Source organism: Chinchilla lanigera, unplaced genomic scaffold (assembly GCF_000276665.1).
Source record: "Chinchilla lanigera isolate Chin_1 unplaced genomic scaffold, ChiLan1.0 scaffold00179, whole genome shotgun sequence".
Taxonomy (NCBI): domain Eukaryota; kingdom Metazoa; phylum Chordata; class Mammalia; order Rodentia; family Chinchillidae; genus Chinchilla; species Chinchilla lanigera.
The window spans coordinates 1,040,658-1,057,569 of NW_004955580.1; the positions used below are offsets into that span (position 1 = coordinate 1,040,658).

General features: G+C 57.6%; 2 protein-coding genes across 7 annotated transcripts in view; one reads left to right on the plus strand and one right to left on the minus strand.

The window, feature by feature from the left end:
* Nucleotides 1–4,636: 4,636 nt before the first annotated feature.
* Nucleotides 4,637–16,912, minus strand: part of G6pd (glucose-6-phosphate dehydrogenase) — a gene marked incomplete in the record, with an annotated part of 12,836 nt that continues 560 nt past the window's right edge. Inside the window, 13 exon segments of one of the 3 annotated variants that reach the window (XM_005414218.2) lie at nucleotides 4,637–5,113; nucleotides 5,231–5,323; nucleotides 5,403–5,479; nucleotides 5,563–5,798; nucleotides 5,899–6,085; nucleotides 6,271–6,364; nucleotides 6,592–6,717; nucleotides 6,821–6,979; nucleotides 7,923–8,140; nucleotides 8,543–8,651; nucleotides 8,727–8,764; nucleotides 10,687–10,737; nucleotides 16,296–16,423. In XM_005414218.2, the coding sequence (XP_005414275.2) occupies nucleotides 5,023–5,113; nucleotides 5,231–5,323; nucleotides 5,403–5,479; nucleotides 5,563–5,798; nucleotides 5,899–6,085; nucleotides 6,271–6,364; nucleotides 6,592–6,717; nucleotides 6,821–6,979; nucleotides 7,923–8,140; nucleotides 8,543–8,651; nucleotides 8,727–8,764; nucleotides 10,687–10,737; nucleotides 16,296–16,423 (1,607 nt within the window). 3 annotated transcript variants of the gene reach the window in all.
* Ikbkg (inhibitor of kappa light polypeptide gene enhancer in B-cells, kinase gamma) overlaps nucleotides 13,166–16,912 on the plus strand; it is a 15,980-nt gene continuing 12,233 nt past the window's right edge. For 2 of the 4 annotated variants that reach the window (XM_005414213.2, XM_005414211.2), the window contains exon 1: nucleotides 13,171–13,390. In XM_005414213.2, coding sequence (XP_005414270.1) covers nucleotides 13,202–13,390 — 189 coding nt within the window. In that variant the 5' untranslated portion in view covers nucleotides 13,171–13,201. Of the gene's footprint in view, nucleotides 13,391–16,912 lie in introns of all 4 variants that reach the window. The other 2 variants (XM_005414214.2, XM_005414210.2) reach the window with 2 other exon arrangements.

Genomic DNA, 16,912 nt, shown 5'->3' on the forward strand with positions numbered 1-16,912 from the left:
ATTAATTAATTGGAGAGAGTTTTGTTAAATTGCCCAGGCTGGCCTCAAATTTGTGATGCCCCTGCCTCAGCCTCCTGATTAGCTGGGATTACAGGTGAGCACCATCATGCCTGGCTATGACTTTGTTGTTTCTCACCATGCCGTTAATCCCAGTCTCAGAAGGCTCTCTTCTTGGTGCCCCATCGTCTGGGCCATGGCTGTGCTCCTGGGCTCTTGATAGGAGGCAGCAGAAGGTCCTCACAGGACACTCAGGTGAGGGTGGCTTGAGCCCTGAGTTCAAAGCCAGCCTGGGCAACCTAGTGAGACCCAGTGTCCTCCGTGGTAGGCCTGCATCCCTCCCTGCCCCAGGTTGGGCAGCTGCTAGGGGCTAGGGCCTGGGATGTGCTTTCTGTTCCCTTCACCTCGACGCTGGCTGTCAATGATAGGCCTGCAGGAGGAGAGAGACCCCGAAAAGGGGGTGGGTTTCTAGCTGGCTTCCATTCTGCTCTGAAGACTTGGTCTTGTGAATGCTTTCTTGACAGAAACTGGAGCCAGTTGGCTTCTTGTCCCTGCTGCTTCCTGAGGATGTCCTCTAGCAGGAGCTTGCTGATCCCTGCTGTGGCCCTGGGTGTCACCCTGGGGCTGGTCTGATGGGCTTCTCTAGCAGCACAGGAAGTATGATCCAAGGCCAAGCGGACAAAGCGGTGGCCACTGTTCAGGGTCTCCATCTGTACCCAGCGGTGGTGGGGCCGCAGAGCTGCAGCAGACTGGCCCATGCAGGAGCAGACTCCCTCTCCAACCCAGGGGATGGGCCCTGAGGGCCCAAAGGGACATCTTTTCTGGGTGAGGAATCTAGCTTTTTCCTTTCCTTTTCCTTTTTTGTGGTTGTGGGGTAGAACTCAGGGCCTCATGCATGCTAGGCCATCATCTACCACTGCACTCCATCTCCAGTCCTTTTCAAATCTCAATTTTTTTTTTTTTGAGACAGGGTTTTACTCTGCAGTGCAGGCTGGCCTTGAACTCCCAGTGATTCTCCTGCCTCAGCCTTCTGAGTGCTGGGATTACAGGCGTGTGCCACCACGCCTGGCCTCCAAATCTTATTTTGAGGTAGAGTCTCATTAAGTACATTAGCTTTCCCATTGCTGGGACAAAATCCCCGACACCAGACTCCACAAAATAAAGGAGGAGAGGTTTATTTGGCTCACAGTTTCAGAGGACTCAGTCCATGGTTGGCTGGCTCCAAGGCAGGAACATCATAGGGGGTGGGCCTGGGGGAGGACAGCTGCTCACCCATGGCAGCCAAGAAGCAGAGAGCAGGGAGGGGCCAGAGGCAGGAACACACCCTTCCTTCCAAGTCACAGCCCAGTGACCCTCCTCTTCTCATCCACGCCCCCCAACAGCACACTCAGCTGTGAATGCCTCAGTGAGGGAATCCACTGATGACTATAGCACCCCATGACCCAGTCACCTTCCAAAAGCCCCCCTCTGCACACAAGACTTTTGGTGGACATTCTAGATCTAAGCTATAATAGCTAAACTGGCCTCAAACTTCTGATCCTCCTGCTTCAGCCTGCCAGAGTGCTGGGATTGTACAGATATACACCACCACACCTGGATCTTTTTTTTTTTTTTTTTTAAATTTTGAGACAGGGTCTTGCTAATTTGCTAAGTTGCCCAGGCTGGGCTTGAACTTGCAATGCTCCTGCCTCAGCCTTCCAGAGTGCTGGGATTACAGGTGTGCGCCACCATGCCCAGCTTGTTGTTTATTATTTCTAATTAGAGTATCCGTTCTCCCATTTCCGATGGAAGTTTGGTTCAGAGAAGAACATGTGTGAACATGGTTTCACGTGGAGACGCGTTTCTGCTGCGCCTGGCAGCGCGTGCCCGGAGTGCAGCGGCTGTGCCCCAAGCCTCTCTCCCTAACCCAGGTAGGCACTGCGAGTGGAGGTTGCGCTTGGTGCCCTCACTGGGACACGTGGCTCCCACCTCACTTTAGATGAGCTGCCCTTGGGTGGCAGTTGCCACACTGTACCCGAGTGCAATGACCCAGAGTGCAAGTGACCCTCACTAACCTCTCGTTCTCCTTTCCGGGGCCTGTGTCACTCATTTGTGTTGCTACACAGCTGAGGGGGCATCTCAGGGTCTGCCCGACAAGACTGGCGCCTCAGGCCGTGCGGTCGCAGTCTCTTGTGGTGTTTCTGGAGTGCTGTGCAGTAACCCACACCTGAGGTGACAGTCCTCACTTGCACCCTCTCGCCTCTGCCCCACACGTGCTGCCAGCTGAAAGCTTTGACTTGGGCCTTGTGCCAGTCACCCTCCTGTGGCTGGGACCCAACCCCCAACCCCCATATGGACGACAGCTTTCACTTAGGTCCCTGCTGCTCCAAGGTGGGAATAGTACAGCAAGAAGGGCCAGGGAGAGCTGTGCACCTCACGGCGGCCAGGAAGGGGAGGAGAGGAAAAAGGAGGAAAGGAAAACAAGGGGAGAGAAGCGGAGGGGAGAGGAGAGCAAGGAGGGAAGGAGGTAGAGGGGAAGGGGAAGAGGCTGGGGCCTGGCCTATACACAACCTTCAATGCCCTGTGCGAGGCTCCGCCTCCAGGGAACCCAATGGGCTACATACTCAGCCACGGGCCAATCCACTGATGAGGGTGGTACCCTGGAGATCCCCCTCGCAAGCTGCTGATGTGGGTGCTTTGAGGGACATCCCCTTGGCAAAAGCAAGGCGGCTGCCTCACGTCCAACGGCAGCACCCAGGAGGAGGACACAGACATGACTAACTGCCGTGTCCCCAGGGTGAGCCCCTAGAGAGGTGGTCAGAGCCATTCACCCAGAGGCAAGGTGACATCCCAGCGTCTCATGCTTGTGCCGACGTGGGGGAGCCTGGGGTCAGGTGACAGCCAAAGGCCCTGACTCAGGACCTTGCGCTCTTCTGTCTCAGGCTACCAGAACTGCATCAACTCACCAAGACCCTCTCCTCTGTCCACTGGTGGCACCCAGGGCCAGGTGCCAGCTGTTCTCTACCCTCCCACACTCCCCCTATTGCAGCTGCTCTGCTAGGGCCCCATCTGTAAGGTTGGGGTGCCCCCTGGGCCTGGTTCTTTGTGCTTCCATTTTCCCCTTTCCTCGAGGGTTCAGGGCTCCCTCTGAGGACGCAGCACAGGCCACCACAGCCAACTCCTCCCTGAGCAAGGCAGCCCTGGCGGCACAAGGCACCTGTGGGGACAGTTCAGTCTCCTTCCACCATCTTGCGGGGCGCCGTCCTTGTCCTTTGCAGCTTCTCTGCGGGGTGGGGCAGCGCATGATTTCCCCAGCTTGTGTGACAATACCAAGCCCACCTGAAAGTGTGCTCTCTTATTTTGAAACGATCTCGTGCTTCTTTCTTTTTACTTAGGCTCTCGCTACGTTGCCCGGGATGGCCTCCAATTACCTTCCTGCCTCAGCCTTTGGGGAGCTCACTCATTCTCCATGGCTTTCTTTTGTAGGAATCTGGGCACGAGCCTCCACTCCTTGGTGTCCCAGGCTGTGTGTTACCCTTCTAGCCTGGGGCAAGGGCAGCGGGTTCTATGGCAGGCTGAGAGGCCTGGATGCGTCAAAAAGCCCTAGCCGGGCATGGTGGCGCACGCCTGCAATTCCAGCTCTCGAAAGGCTGAGGCTGGAGGATGGCAGGTTCAAGCCCAGCCTTGGAAACTTAGTGAGACCCTGTGTCAAATTTAAAAAAAAAAAAAAAAAGAAAGAAAAAGGAAGCCCTGGACAGCAGAGTGCAGTCAAGTGCACCTGTGATCCCAGCTACTGCGGTGAGCCAGGAGCATCCATTAAGCCTGCAAGACATTTCAACCATGCATAAAGGCCCACACAATGACCCAGCCGGCTCTGAGCTGGCTTCCTTGCCTCACTGCCCGCTGATGGATGAGGCCCACCTGGGCCCCATGCCAGGAGTGGGTTGACCTCATGGATGTTTGGTTTGCATGCTCCCGCATAGCCTGCCCTCAGACCCTCGTCCCATCAACCATGTCCCCTGGGCCTAGGCCACAAGCTCAGGGACCACAACATCAGGGCTGTTTGCTCCAGAGCGGGCGGGGAGAGCTGCAGCGACTCTGGGGCCCTGCTCGCTGGAGCCTTGGAATGTGACTGGGTGGAAGTGGTGTGTGCAGGTGTCAAGGATGGCTCCTGATGAGGTACAGACACGGGAGGCAGCCCTGCTTGCCCTGACCCTGGGCCCCTCGTGCACGCCCGCTATCTTGAGCACCAGGTTGGGGCGTTGTCAAGGCTGCTCAGGAAGGGTCAGGCAGACAGGGCTACCTCAGAACTCCGCCTGGAAGCAGAATGTCACTTCTGACTCCCCTTCCTCAGAATCTGTCACCTCTTCCTCCTCACAATTTCCTGCCTCTGTGGACTGGCAGTGTCACCTGAAGGGCCTGGGCGGGGCAGGGATGTGGCCGTGCAAAGGCCAGCACAAGCAGTTGGAAGGGTGGCAGCTAAAGCAACTACGATGTGTCCCTTGAAGCTGACCTCCGTGATGGACAGGGACACAGGAGACACAGAGGTGGTGACCCTGGCTCAGACGAGATGAGGTGGCCCCAGCAGGTGCCATGGGAAGATGGCAGGTGACACAGGGAGCAGGAGAGCAACAGGTGGCAGGGAGGAAATGACAAGGGACACGGGCTGTTCGAGGTTTAATGGCGGGTGGGGAGGTGGGCGTCTTGGAGTGTGTCAGGGGAGGGGGCGAGCTCCTCACCAGCTGAGGACTGGGAATGCTGGGCGCACCGAGGTCGGCATGGCCACCACCCCCACCTGAGGGGCTTCCCACAGGCCCTCCCCTGCCCCTAACCCACTAGGCCACGCCCCTCTTCTCCTTCTTCCTGCAGGAGCAGGCAGTTGGGTCCCATGGAGCTGGATGGGCCGCAGTGGCCCCGGGCGGCGGCACTGGAGGAATGTGGCTGGAAAGGGCGCAGCGGAGGGCGAGGGGCGAGGGTGGTGGTCGAGCCTGCGGTCCCAAGTCCTCCCAGCACAGGTAGGCCAAGGAGGGGAGCAGGCACCCGGCCTCAGAGCGTGTGGGGGTTCACCCACTTGTAGGTGCCCTCGTACTGGAAACCCACTCGCTTCATCAGCTCGTCTGCCTCAGGGGGGCCTCGGCTGGAAGCAGGACAGTTGGGGGGACATGAGGGTCACCGGTCCTAGACCTCCCCTCCTGCCCTCACCTGTCATAGATGCAGAGAACCCCCACGTGGAACCCCACTGCCCTGCCCTCACCTGCCATAGACATAGGGGATGGGCCGCAGTTTTTCCCGCTCGATCTGGTGCAGCAGCGGGGTGAAAATGCGCCAGGCCTCCCGGAGTTCGTCACTGAGGGGACAAGGTATGTGGCCTTTGGAGACAGGAGTACGTGGGGTGGATGCCACCCCATGCCTGGCACACCCCTCACCTGCGCACGAAGTGCATCTGGCTCCCACAGAATACATCCAGGATGAGGCGCTCGTAGGCGTCCGGGAGCTTCACGTCCTGTGGGGCCTCCGAGGGGTCAGTGACAGTGCTAGCCCTGGTCCTGCCCCTGCCCCGCCCCACCCCGCCACGCACATGCACACCTTGTATCTGTTGCCATAGGTGAGGTCCAGCTCGGACTCCTCCGGGTTGAAGAACATGCCTGGCTTCTTGGTCATCATCTTGGTGTACACGGCCTCGTTGGGCTGCACGCGGATCACCAGCTCATTGCGCTTGCACTGCTGGTGGAAGATGTCACCAGCCACATCGTGGAACTGCAGCCGCACCTCGGCCTTGCGCTCGTTCAGGGCTTTGCCACAGCGCAGGATGAAGGGCACCCCTGGGGGGCAGGGTGACTTCAGGACGGGGCTGGCCCAAATGCATCTCACTTCACTGGGCTGCCCAGTCCTGGGCCGTGAGGCTCCCGCAGAGTCACCTACCATCCCAACGCTCGTTCTCCACGTAGAGGACGACAGCTGCGAAGGTGGCAGTGGTGGACCCATGTGGCACTGTGGGGTCATCCAGGTACCCTCTGGTGGCCTCACCCTCTCCACTGGGATTGCCCACGTACTGGCCCAGGACCACGTTGTCGGCCTGCGCCTCAGAGATGCATTTTAGCACCTTGACCTGGAGACAGCAGGGGAGGGAGGGGACAGAGGCCCATGGGTAACGAAGTAGGCTCCGACTGGAGCCCTCCCAGGTGTGGCGCCTGCACCCGCTTTTTTTTTGGTACCAGGAATCGAACCTGCACCCTCACGCTTGCCAGGCAGGTGCTGTGCTGCTGAGCTACACCCCCGGCCACTTGCACCCACCTTCTCATCACGGACGTCATCGGAGTCTGTGGAGGCGGGTTTCTCCATGGCCACCAGACACAGCATCTGCAGCAGGTGGTTCTGCATAACGTCCCTGGGGACAGAGGGGCCGGTGCTGCTCAGGTACAACCCTGGGTCCCTGCAGTCTCTCTAGTGACAAGGGGTGCCTGCCTGCTGACTCCCATTGTCTTTTGGGACCCCCGAGGGCAACCAAGTACAGTCCAACGAAGCCCTGGCACTCCCCTCCAACTCAGCTGTCACGTCTGGGCCTGCAGGGTTCCAGGAGGCGTCCCCGAACAGGGCAGGGAGATGGGCTCTCACCGGATGATCCCAAACTCATCAAAGTAGCCCCCACGGCCCTCAGTGCCGAAGGGCTCCTTGAAGGTGAGAATCACACAGGCAATGTTGTCCCGGTTCCAGATGGGGCCAAAGATCCTATTGGCAAACCTGCAGGAATACGGCCGAGTTCGCCAGGTGGAGCCTCTGCGGCCCCTGCCCGGGGTCTGGTCCCCTGCCCCCCTGCCCCCCAGTGTCCCTGGCTGGCCCTCACCGGAGCACCATGAGGTTCTGCACCATCTCCTTGCCCAGGTAGTGGTCAATGCGATAGATCTGGTCCTCTCGGAACAGGGAGGAGATGTGGTTGGACAACTGGTCGGAGCTCTGTAGGTCCCTTCCAAAAGGCTTCTCCACAATGATGCGGTTCCAGCCCCTGCTGGGAGCCACGGCCGTCACCTTGTGCCTGCCTTGAGGATAGCTCTGTGCCCGGGCTCCCAATGTGTCTTGAAGCCCTCCCACCTACTGTTGGTGCCCCGCCTGCCACACCGCCCGTCCTCCACCTGCCCCATGTGAGCTCTCCGGGGGTGGGGAGGGCCCAGTGGCCCATGAGAACGAGGGAGGCCAACCGAGGACATGGCTCCCCGACAGGTTTTCTATTTTCAGGTGGGGTCTCTCTGTTGGCCAGGCTGGGCTGGAACTCCTGGCAGCCTCATGAGTGCTGGGGCCACAGGTATGTGCCACCGCAGCCGGCCCCCACGGGTCTTAGAAGGACAAAAGGCCCTTTGTTTTGCGGTCCTCACAGATCAGCAGTGTGGCTCTGCCTTTAAAACCAGGGAGATGGCTGTGGAGGTGGCAACAGCAGTCTCTCCTGCTGCAACACTGCCACCTGTGGGGACTCTGAGGACGCAGGAAACACCAGAGAAAGACTGAGCGGCCTGCAGCGTTCCGTGAAACAACACTGCCATCTTGTGGTACTGGTGGGAAACTGCTTTTTTTTGCGGGGCGGGGGAACTGCTGTTTCAATTTTTATTTGTATTTTTTTTTCTGGAGACAGGGCCTCCCTATGATAGTTCAGGCTGGCCCCAAACTCACAGGTCACACACCTCCAGGGACACCGGACACAGTGTCCACAGCACTGGAGGCTGGACGCAGGCACGTGAGTCCTGAATACATGGACAGTAGTAACACTTTCAGGAAAGGCTGTTAGACAGTGACTGCATTTACAGTCCTTCCGCTTTGGAGTGAACTCATGCAGGGAATGAGCAGGGCACCCATGTTTCCAGGCTCTGTGGGCAGGGGGGAGCGCCTCTCCTCCCCGGGGCCACGTGGGGCCTGCGGGTGGGCCAGGCTGGCAGGCCGGGAAGGGACAGCCTTACGTAGGGCTCAGGCAGGCCTCATGGATGTGCTTGGTGACAGCCTCGTAGACAGTTGGGGGCAAGGCCAGGTAGAAGAGGTGGTTGGCCTGTGGGCCCTGGTGCAGTGAGTCCATGTGGCTGCGGAGGCGCTTGTAGGCGGCCAGGTCGTCGTACTGGCCGGAGACATAGGAGTTGCGAGCGAAGAACTCTTCCAGCTTGGGCCTCTCCTCCAGGGTGGCCTAGGAGAGAGGGACGGACACATGGACAGTGACACCAGCCCCTCCCTCCCACTGTGATGGTGGCCACAGTGGCCTCCTTTTGATGTCAGCTGTCCCAGCTACCTGGGTCCTTGTGGGAGGGAGGCAGAGGCAGGCAGCAGACACACTGTGCCAATGTACGGGAAGGACAGTCACCCTGTGCCCTCTAGGGACCTTCAGCTCAAGACAGAGGGCAGAGCTCAGGGACACACAAGTGGGGGAGAGATGTGGCGCAGGAAGTCTCCCTCCAGCGCCACTGCACTAGGTGACAACTTGCTAGGAAGATGCTGTCCCCAAGCGTTTAAGGAGACCCCCACCGAGAGCCCTGCTGCCCGCCTGTGACGCTGCAGGACACCCCCTGCAGGTATACCGGAAGCCACTCACTCTGAAGAAAGGCTCGCTCTGCTTTCGGATGTCAGCCACGGTGAGGCGCGAGCGGGCGTAGCCCACCACAAAGGTGTTCTCAGGCAGCAGGCCGTCCCGGAAGAGCCACCTGCAGGGGGCACAGCTGGGGTCAGGCAGAGGGGACAGCCAAACCTGTCCTCTTTGGGGGCGGGGCCGCACTTACCAGATGGTGGGGTAGATCTTCTTCTTGGCCAGGTCACCCTAGGGCAAAGGGACAGATATGGTTGGAAGAGGCCAGGGGCCATGATCCAGCTCAATCTCCGCCCTACAAATCACCACAGATCAGCCCTGCCTTGGCTCTGTACCTTGATCTGAAAAGTGAAAGTGTGCCCAAGAGAAACCTGCAAGTTCAATTCTTCAAAACCCAATAGGCTGGGCGTGGTGGTACACGCCTGTTATCCCAGCACTCTGGAGGCGGAGGGCAGGGGGGTTGCTGTAAGATTGAGGCCAGCCTGGGGCACATAGCAAGACCCTGTCTCAAAAAGCCAAAAGACCTGAGTGATGATGAGTGTGCCACACATCAAAGCTGGTGCCTCACGGTGAGCAAGAAAGAGTGACCTGAAAACAATGAGCTGCATGATGGCAGATTACTATTATTATTATTATTATTTTTGACACAGGGTCTCACTATGCAGTTCAGGCAGGTCTTTAACTCTTGGGACTCCTCCTGCCTCAGCCTCCTGAGTCCTGGGATGACAGGTGTGCAGCACCGTACCTGGCTTCTTTATTTTTTCACACACCGGAGCTTAACCCCATGGTGCTCTATTACTGAGCTACAACCCCAACCCTGTTCTATTTTCATTTTTAGATAGGAATAAGTTGTCTAGGCTGGGCTCGAACTTGGGATCCTCCTGCCTCAGCCTCCTAGAATGCAGGGATTGCAGGGGTGCTCCACCATACCCAGCTCAGAAGAGTTTTTCTGAACAATTCTATTCCATGGCTGACAACTCAAACGAGAGAGGCAAATTTCTAGAAAAATTCAACCTACCGAAAGATATCAAAGGGCTGCCACTGGCACGGGTTCTAACCCAGATGCAGGGGGAGCTGCAGGTAGGGGCAAAGTCCTGCTGCAGACAGGATGAAGAGGGGCACTCCTGGGGCCACTTTCTGTCCCTGACGAGAAGGCACATGGGCACAGCCCTCAACCCCTCGCGTGCATAAACCACACATGCAGAGGCAAAGCCCGTGGTTAACCTGAAGGAAGCACGAGTCACAAGCACATTGGTCTCATCTGGGAAATGAAGGGTGCTATGCTGTTAAGAAACCAGTGTCAGTCCTGGGAATCACTACTCAACACATCAAGAGATTAAAGGAAAACAGATCAAAGGAAAATGTCTTTGCCTACTCCTACTTTTCAGCTTCTAGAATCTAGTAGCCTGAGCTGGCATGGTGGTGCATACTCATAATTCTAGCACTTGGGAGGCTGAGGCAGGAGGACTGCTGTAAGTTTGAGGCCATCCTGGGTTACACAGTAATTCAAGGCCGGCCTGGATGGTGTCTCAAAAAAAAAAAAAAAAAAAAAAAAAATCTAGCAACCTTCCTGAACTCAACAAATGTAGATAAAAGAATTTTAGGCCGGGCATATAGCTCAGTGGCACAAGTGCCTGCCTGCCAAGTGTAAGGTCCTGAGTTTGATTCCCGATATCAAAACAAACAAAAAAAAGAATTTTAAAAGATTATCTCTTCATGATAAAAACTCTTATCAAAGCAAGAAGAAAAAGAAATTTCCTTAACCTGAAATAGCGGATCTCTGGAATGAGCCTGTAACACACCACAGTGGGGATGATGTTGCACTCACTTCCTGTAGAACAGGAACTGTAAAGCAACGCCTGCTGCTGGCTCTGGGGCAGAGGGTTTGGAGATGACAGTTTGTCTAAACAAAACACCTCAGGTTGTTCTACAGATAAATGATCAGAATGAATGACTTTAATAAGGGTGCTAAATTAAATAATCCATAGGAGTAGGCAAAGGCTTTTTGGACAGAGAAAGCAAGGACCACAGACACTGATAAAGACCAAGTGGAAGTTATTAAGGAAGCTGCTTGTCAAGGCACTATTAGGCGAGCAGAGGGGCAGAGTGCAGGCGCCGCATGCTTAAGGCCTCTGACCCCCAGCGCCACAAACCGGGAAGCCCAGCCCGAATGTCCACCTGTGTCCACAACACATACGCAGCTCCTACAACCAAGGAGAAAACGGCCTGGTTAACTGTGGCCAGATACCACCCAGGGTGAGAAGTGATGGCTTTGACATACAGGAAGGCCGCGGGGACTGGTGGTTGGCAGACCTCGATGGCCCGGTGCAGAGCCCACACTGTCTGGCCTGGGCAACCCTGTGACTGTGACCCACCCGGACATGTGCACGTGTGTGTTCAGAATGGCCTGCTCTCCAAACAGCCCTGGACCAGAAACAACTCTAATGCTTATGTGAGTCAACAGGGTGCAACGCAGCGACAGAGGAATGACAGTGACAGATTGGCATATTGCCAGGGAATCTGACCACTATGCCGAACCGAACAACCCAGAACAAGAGGCAAAATATTCATGAGTGCACTTAAAGTTGTGGAGTAGGCAACACTAACCAATTATTATTGTTGTTGTGTTTTTTTGAGACAGGGTCTCACTGTGTAGTCCAGGCTGGCTTTGAACATGAGATGATCCTCCTGCCTCAGCCTCCTGACACTAACCTATTAACACCAACATATTGTGATGGAAATTTGATTAGTGGTTTCCTGGAGCAGGGGGTGGATTGGCTGGGAAGGGACACCCAAGAACTTTCTGGGGAGATGCAAATATTATGTTATCAACTGCATAGTTACTATTTGTGCACAATGCAGCTGGTATGTACCAAAAAAAAGATGGTTAAAAAAAAACCAGCAGTCAAGTTAAGGGAGGGGAGCAGGTTAGAAATTACCCTTGGGAGCCAGGTATAGTAACTCGAGGCTGTAATCCCAGCACTCTGGGAGCCTGAGGCAGGAGTCCAAATTCTAGCCCAATTGTGGCAATTTAGTGACTTAGACCCTGCCTGCCACAAAATAAAACAAGAAGGGCTGGGGTTGTAGCTCAGTGTGGAGGCCCTGTGTTCAGTCTCCAGGATGGCAAAATAAAAGCCAAACCAAGCCCCAAAGCTTTGGGGAGACAGTGACATAAGGGGCAACCTGTGGGGTGCAGCTAATCTCTGGGAAGCTGCTGCAGGGAGGCCCAGCTTGTGAAGTCACCAAGCTGTCCCCTCAGCCGTGTTCTTTTCCATCCCATTCCTTGAGTGAGCAGACACAGGCCAACCCCTTCATACTTGCTAGCAACGAACAGTGGGCAAAGCAGAGCCCTGAGAGGTGAGTGTCATGAGGTGCTGCCAGGTCTGACTCTGCCAAAGGTGACCTTGTGGAGACACCTGCTCTGCAGAGGCGGCGCCAGGAAGAATCACAGTGTCCCTCCTCCCAGCGGAATGGCCACAGGCCCCAGCCTTTTATCTCAGACCCTGTAATTGAAACTGGGGGCTGAGCCAGGCATGGCGTGCTGTGTCTCTGTGGGGAGACCGAATGGGTGGCATGAGACCGAATGAGCTGTCTCACCCAGAAAACCCAGCGCCATGGCTGGGCATGGTGGTGCATGCCTGTTATCCTAGCGCTCAGGAGGTAGGGGCAGGAGGATGACCACGAGTTTGAGAGCAGCCCAGGCTAGACTCAGTTGAAGTTCAAGGCCAGCCTGGCCTACGTACTGAGACCTTCTCTCAAAAAGCCGGGGGCGGGGAGAGAAACCCCACACACACAGAAGTCAGCCCCAGCAGCTAGGGGGCTGAATACAGGCACAAAGGTGCCATGCAGAAAGCAGCCCTGCAGATATCCCTGCCTGAAAATGCACTGTGGAGCCACTGTCCCGCCAGCAGCTTGCGGGTGGCTTGGCTTTGCACAAGCATGAGAAAGGTCAGGAAAACGGGCACTGAGGCATGTTTCCAGGCACATTTTCAGCCCAGAGGCTGTGTAACCAGAACCACATGGGGAGAAGGCCATGGGGGTTCCAGGAGCGCCTGTGGGCAATCTCCCAGGTGTGGTCTCCTGCCTCTGCCGGTCTGGGGGCCCAACTCGTCTCCTCCACCTGTATCCACCAGCTGCTCATGGGATGATGCCCTGGATTCTGGCGTGAGTCCCACCATAACTGCCACCTTCCATGAGAACCTCACGGAGTCCGGGCTAAACGGTCTCCCTGTTACCCCAGAGTATCACGACTACCTTCAGGAAAACGTCATCTGCTGGACTCTGTCTGCCTGTGGGGCTTCCTCACCCACGTGTACATCTACCACTCTCCACATGACATCCACTGTGGCCACCCCAGCAGCCTCTGTGATACTTCTGTCATTTTTTTTTTTTTTTTGGTACCAGGAATTGAACTCAGGACCTTACGCTTGCCAGGCAGGCACTTATGCCACTGAGCTATATCCCTGGCATATGCTGCTTCTGTCCTGAGTGAAACTGCCACCTTCTCTTCACATGGTCAGTCTTGTGGGTCCCCGCCTAGTCCCTTTGCTGCAAGTGCTTGGGCCGCCTGCTCAGGCAGGCTGGCTGGGAGCCAGACCCTGAGAGCTCACAGCCCTCCACTGGCTGTGTTTACTTCCGGTCAAATTCCAGCAGGTTGCAAGGAGTCAGATGGACTACAAGCTGCGTATTGGTGGCAGGGGACCATCTGCTGAGTCACAGTTGCCCCATAGCCCAAGCTGTTTGCTCTTGCTACTCCTTTTGGGATTAACTAGAGACAGAACCTGCTCGCCTTGTTTCAGCTCAGGCCCTGCATGCGAGAGGCAGCCTGCTGGTCTCGTCACCCGAGGGACAGCTGAGGTAGGCTCAAGCACAGTGGAGGTGGGGTGGCCGCTCTCCTCAGGGCTGGTGGTGGCCCTGGCCTCCCCTTGGGCACCGACTCCTCTGGAGTGAGGAATGCTGGGCCACGCATGGGTGAGGGTGATTAGGGCAGTGCTGGACGCCTCTTATCTTTGCCGCTGGCTCACTTTGCCCAAGGACCATGGCAGAAGAGGGATCTGCCCAAGGACATATGAGGACTTCACAGAGGTGGGACATGATAAAGATCCCCAGCCCTTTGTGGTGGTTGGAGGGTCTTAGAGTAGGGGCCTGTACAGGTGGCCACTCTGTCCCCAAGACTTGCTGGGATCAAGGAGCCGCACAGGTGGAGCTCTGGGTCTTGGCCCAGCTGGCTCCTGGCCACCAAGGTGAGGGAACCAGGGGGCTGCCTAGTTTGACTGAAAGATTAACAAAAGGACCTCCCTCCTCCGCTCTGGGGCTGAGTCACCAGGCCTCTGGAGGAGTGCCAACGTCATGATGACACAGCGGGAACCACATTGCCCAGATATGTCCCAGGTGGGTCCTGGGTGCCTACCAGGCTTAGAGCCACCCAAGGGCCAGGTCAGGAAACTGAGAATGGAGGGCCACGCAGATTGCAGCCGGGCTCTGTCACCACATAGTAGAGCCTGGCGGCCTGGGCTCCAGGCCCGTCAGGTAGGCAGGATGCCCTTGAAGGCCCGGGGCTCTAGCTCAGGCCTCTGCCACGGGGTCGGGGGGAGAAGGGATTGGTCCAGCTGGGGACTCTGAAAGACTCCAAGCCACGTTTGGGAACCCTCTCGCCTCAGAAGGAAGCTGGGCGGGGCATATAGGGCAAGGGCTGGGGAGGCTGGCCAGGGAGGGAGGGCCAGAGGATATTCTGCTTGCTCTGGGCTGTCCTGCTGGCCTGGGCTTTGGCTTGCCAGCCACTGGCCTCCTTTTGGTTTCTGGGTCATAATGAGCTTGTCTCTGACTTAGGGCTTTGGACACTTGCTCCTCCTCTCACCTGGACTGCCTCTGAGCCCTCACCCACGGGCTCAGCTCTCCTGGCTCTGCCCATGGGTCCTGTGTTGCAGGGGCTGGGGACACAGGGGCCCACTTGTGGCTTCTGTCTATGTGCCCCCCTGAGGTCTGCTCACACCTCGGTACCTGGCTCCCTGCAGTCCACAGGCTGTGCGAGCTGTTGAGTCCGGAAGGGGCATCTGATTGCTATGTACTGAGTGAATGAATAATCAGAGAACCTGCTGGCTTCCCAGAGCTGCTGGCCCTGCCACCTCCCACGCCCAGCAAGGACAGGCCTGCAAGTGGGAGCTTCAGCTAGCTCAGGCACTGTCCCAGGGGAAACAATGAGGCTCTTCACAGAGGCCTCACCCTGCCCCCTGAGGCTGGAGCAGCACTTCCCATTTCTGCGCTGGAGGCTCTGCTTCTCAGCTGCAGAGAGGAGAGGAAAGGGGAACCCTGCAGATTGCAGCGAACTAGTTGCCCAACCCCAGCCATGAGAACATAGCTGGCCCTGTGGCACTTTTTTCAAAAGCCTTCCTTGCTGGGTCCAAACCTTGAGCTGCTCCCTGAGGTCGCACAGCAAGCTCAGGTGCTCTCAGTGAGGGCTCAAGGCTTAGAGTCACAATCCAGCCCATGATTGGGTCACAGTTGGCAATGCTCAGGCCAGCATGGGGTGGGGACTGGAAAGGAAGAGAATTTGTCTTGGGTTACGCTCTCTGCCAGCCTGCTCCTTGGACTGAAGGCTGAATGCTCAAGAGTCCTAGGTGTTCAGCCGGTGGCTGACACTGTGTGGTCTAACTGGCAACCGAACTCACGACCTTGCGCTTGCCAGGCAGGCGCTTTGCCGCTGAGCTAAATCCCCAGCCCCTGCTCTGGGTCTTAATAGCACGGGGCCCAAGGACAGTGCCTGTGGTGGGCCCCTTGCCTTTCCCAGGCCAAGCTCCCCCTGCTGTCTCCTCATTCCTTTCCCGAGCTCTCATCAGAAATACCAAGGTGGCAGGAAGCAGCTTTGGAAAGGAAGTGGCATATTCCATATGACCAGAGAACCCCAGAGTCCTTCCAGTACTGCTGGGCCCACAATACGGCAGGCAGGTGCTGAGCTACTGCCTACCCTGTCAGGAGCCACCTGGTAGCTGGGTGAGGTGGCCCACACCTGTAATCCTAGATACTAGAGAGGCTGAAGCAGGAGGAGGTCAGCCTCGACTACATAGCAAGAACCTCTTTCAAAACAACAAAACAAATGGCAAATACGGTAGCGTGGTGGTCAGCAGACCCCAGAGCACATTAAGGTCGAAAGAAACAACCAAGACCACTTTTGATGTCTGTCTCTGCACAGGCATTGCTACAACATGGCATAGGAGGGAGCATGCTGTAGCTCAAGGCCATGGTTGGACCCCGGCCAGCCCTGACATGTACCCTCAGTGTGCCACTCCTCTGCCTTGGCTTCAACTCTTTGGTTTTTTTTTTTGTCTTTTTGAGACAGGGTCTCGCTGTGCAGCCTTTCGCCTTTTCGATTGGAGCAAAGTAGCAGTTGTGCCAGGAGGGCACGCAGAGCCAGCTCGTCAGCAGGCTCTGGAAGCCGTGGCCAAGAGGTGGTGGTAGCAGGAAGGCCTGGCCATCAGCCCCTGGAACGTCACTCGGTAGAGGGGCAGGCGGAGCCTCAGACCCCGTGCTGGGGCCGACTGTGTGCCTCTGGTCAAGTAACAGACAACACTCAGTGAGCAGCATTCCGCTCGCACCTGTCCTGGTGGAGGAGGAGGTAGTGCGCTCAGACCGAGCCACGCCACCTGGAAGTTGCAGGGCTCCGGGCCGCGGCCTGGCCACGAGAGCTGGGGCGAGGGGTGGGCCGGGCCCCGCGGGATGCCACCTTCCCTGTGACTTTCCAGACCGGAGGCCTGGGGGGACTCACCGACGCGCCCATGATGATGAATATGTGGGTGTCGGCCTGGTGGAAGGCATCGCCCTGGTACAGCTCTTCCCGCAGGATCCCGCACACCTGGGTCCGGCTCAGGGCCACCTGCTCTGCCATGATGCTGCCTGGTGAGAGAAAGGGTGGTGGGCAAGTAGGACAGAAAGGCATCGGCAACTGGGCCGCGACCTGCAGGGTCCCTCGGGGCCCTCCCGGCCGGCTGCCGCGACCGAGCGCGCTCGCAGGGAGCGGGGGCGGGGGGACGCGGGCAAGACGCTGCCGCTCGCAGGCCTCCCCCGCCTCCCGCCCGGCCGCCTCGGCAGGGCGTCAAAGCCGGGCCATCACACTGCGCGCCGGGGCCGCTCGCTCCGGACGCTGCCTCCAACTTCACGAGGGGCCGGAGCTCAGCGCCAGCTGCCCCCCGGGACGACGCCGGCCAGGGCCCTCCCTCCTCAGGGTCTCGCCCCCATGCCCGGTGGGGGAGGTGCGCGGAACAAAAGCATAGGTCAGGACCCTCTCCCTTCCGCTCCGCTCCCAGGCACGGGAAACTGCGCCGATTCAGGGCCGCGCGGCGCAGCGGTCAGCAGCACGCCCCTCCGCCGACGCCGCGCCCGCCC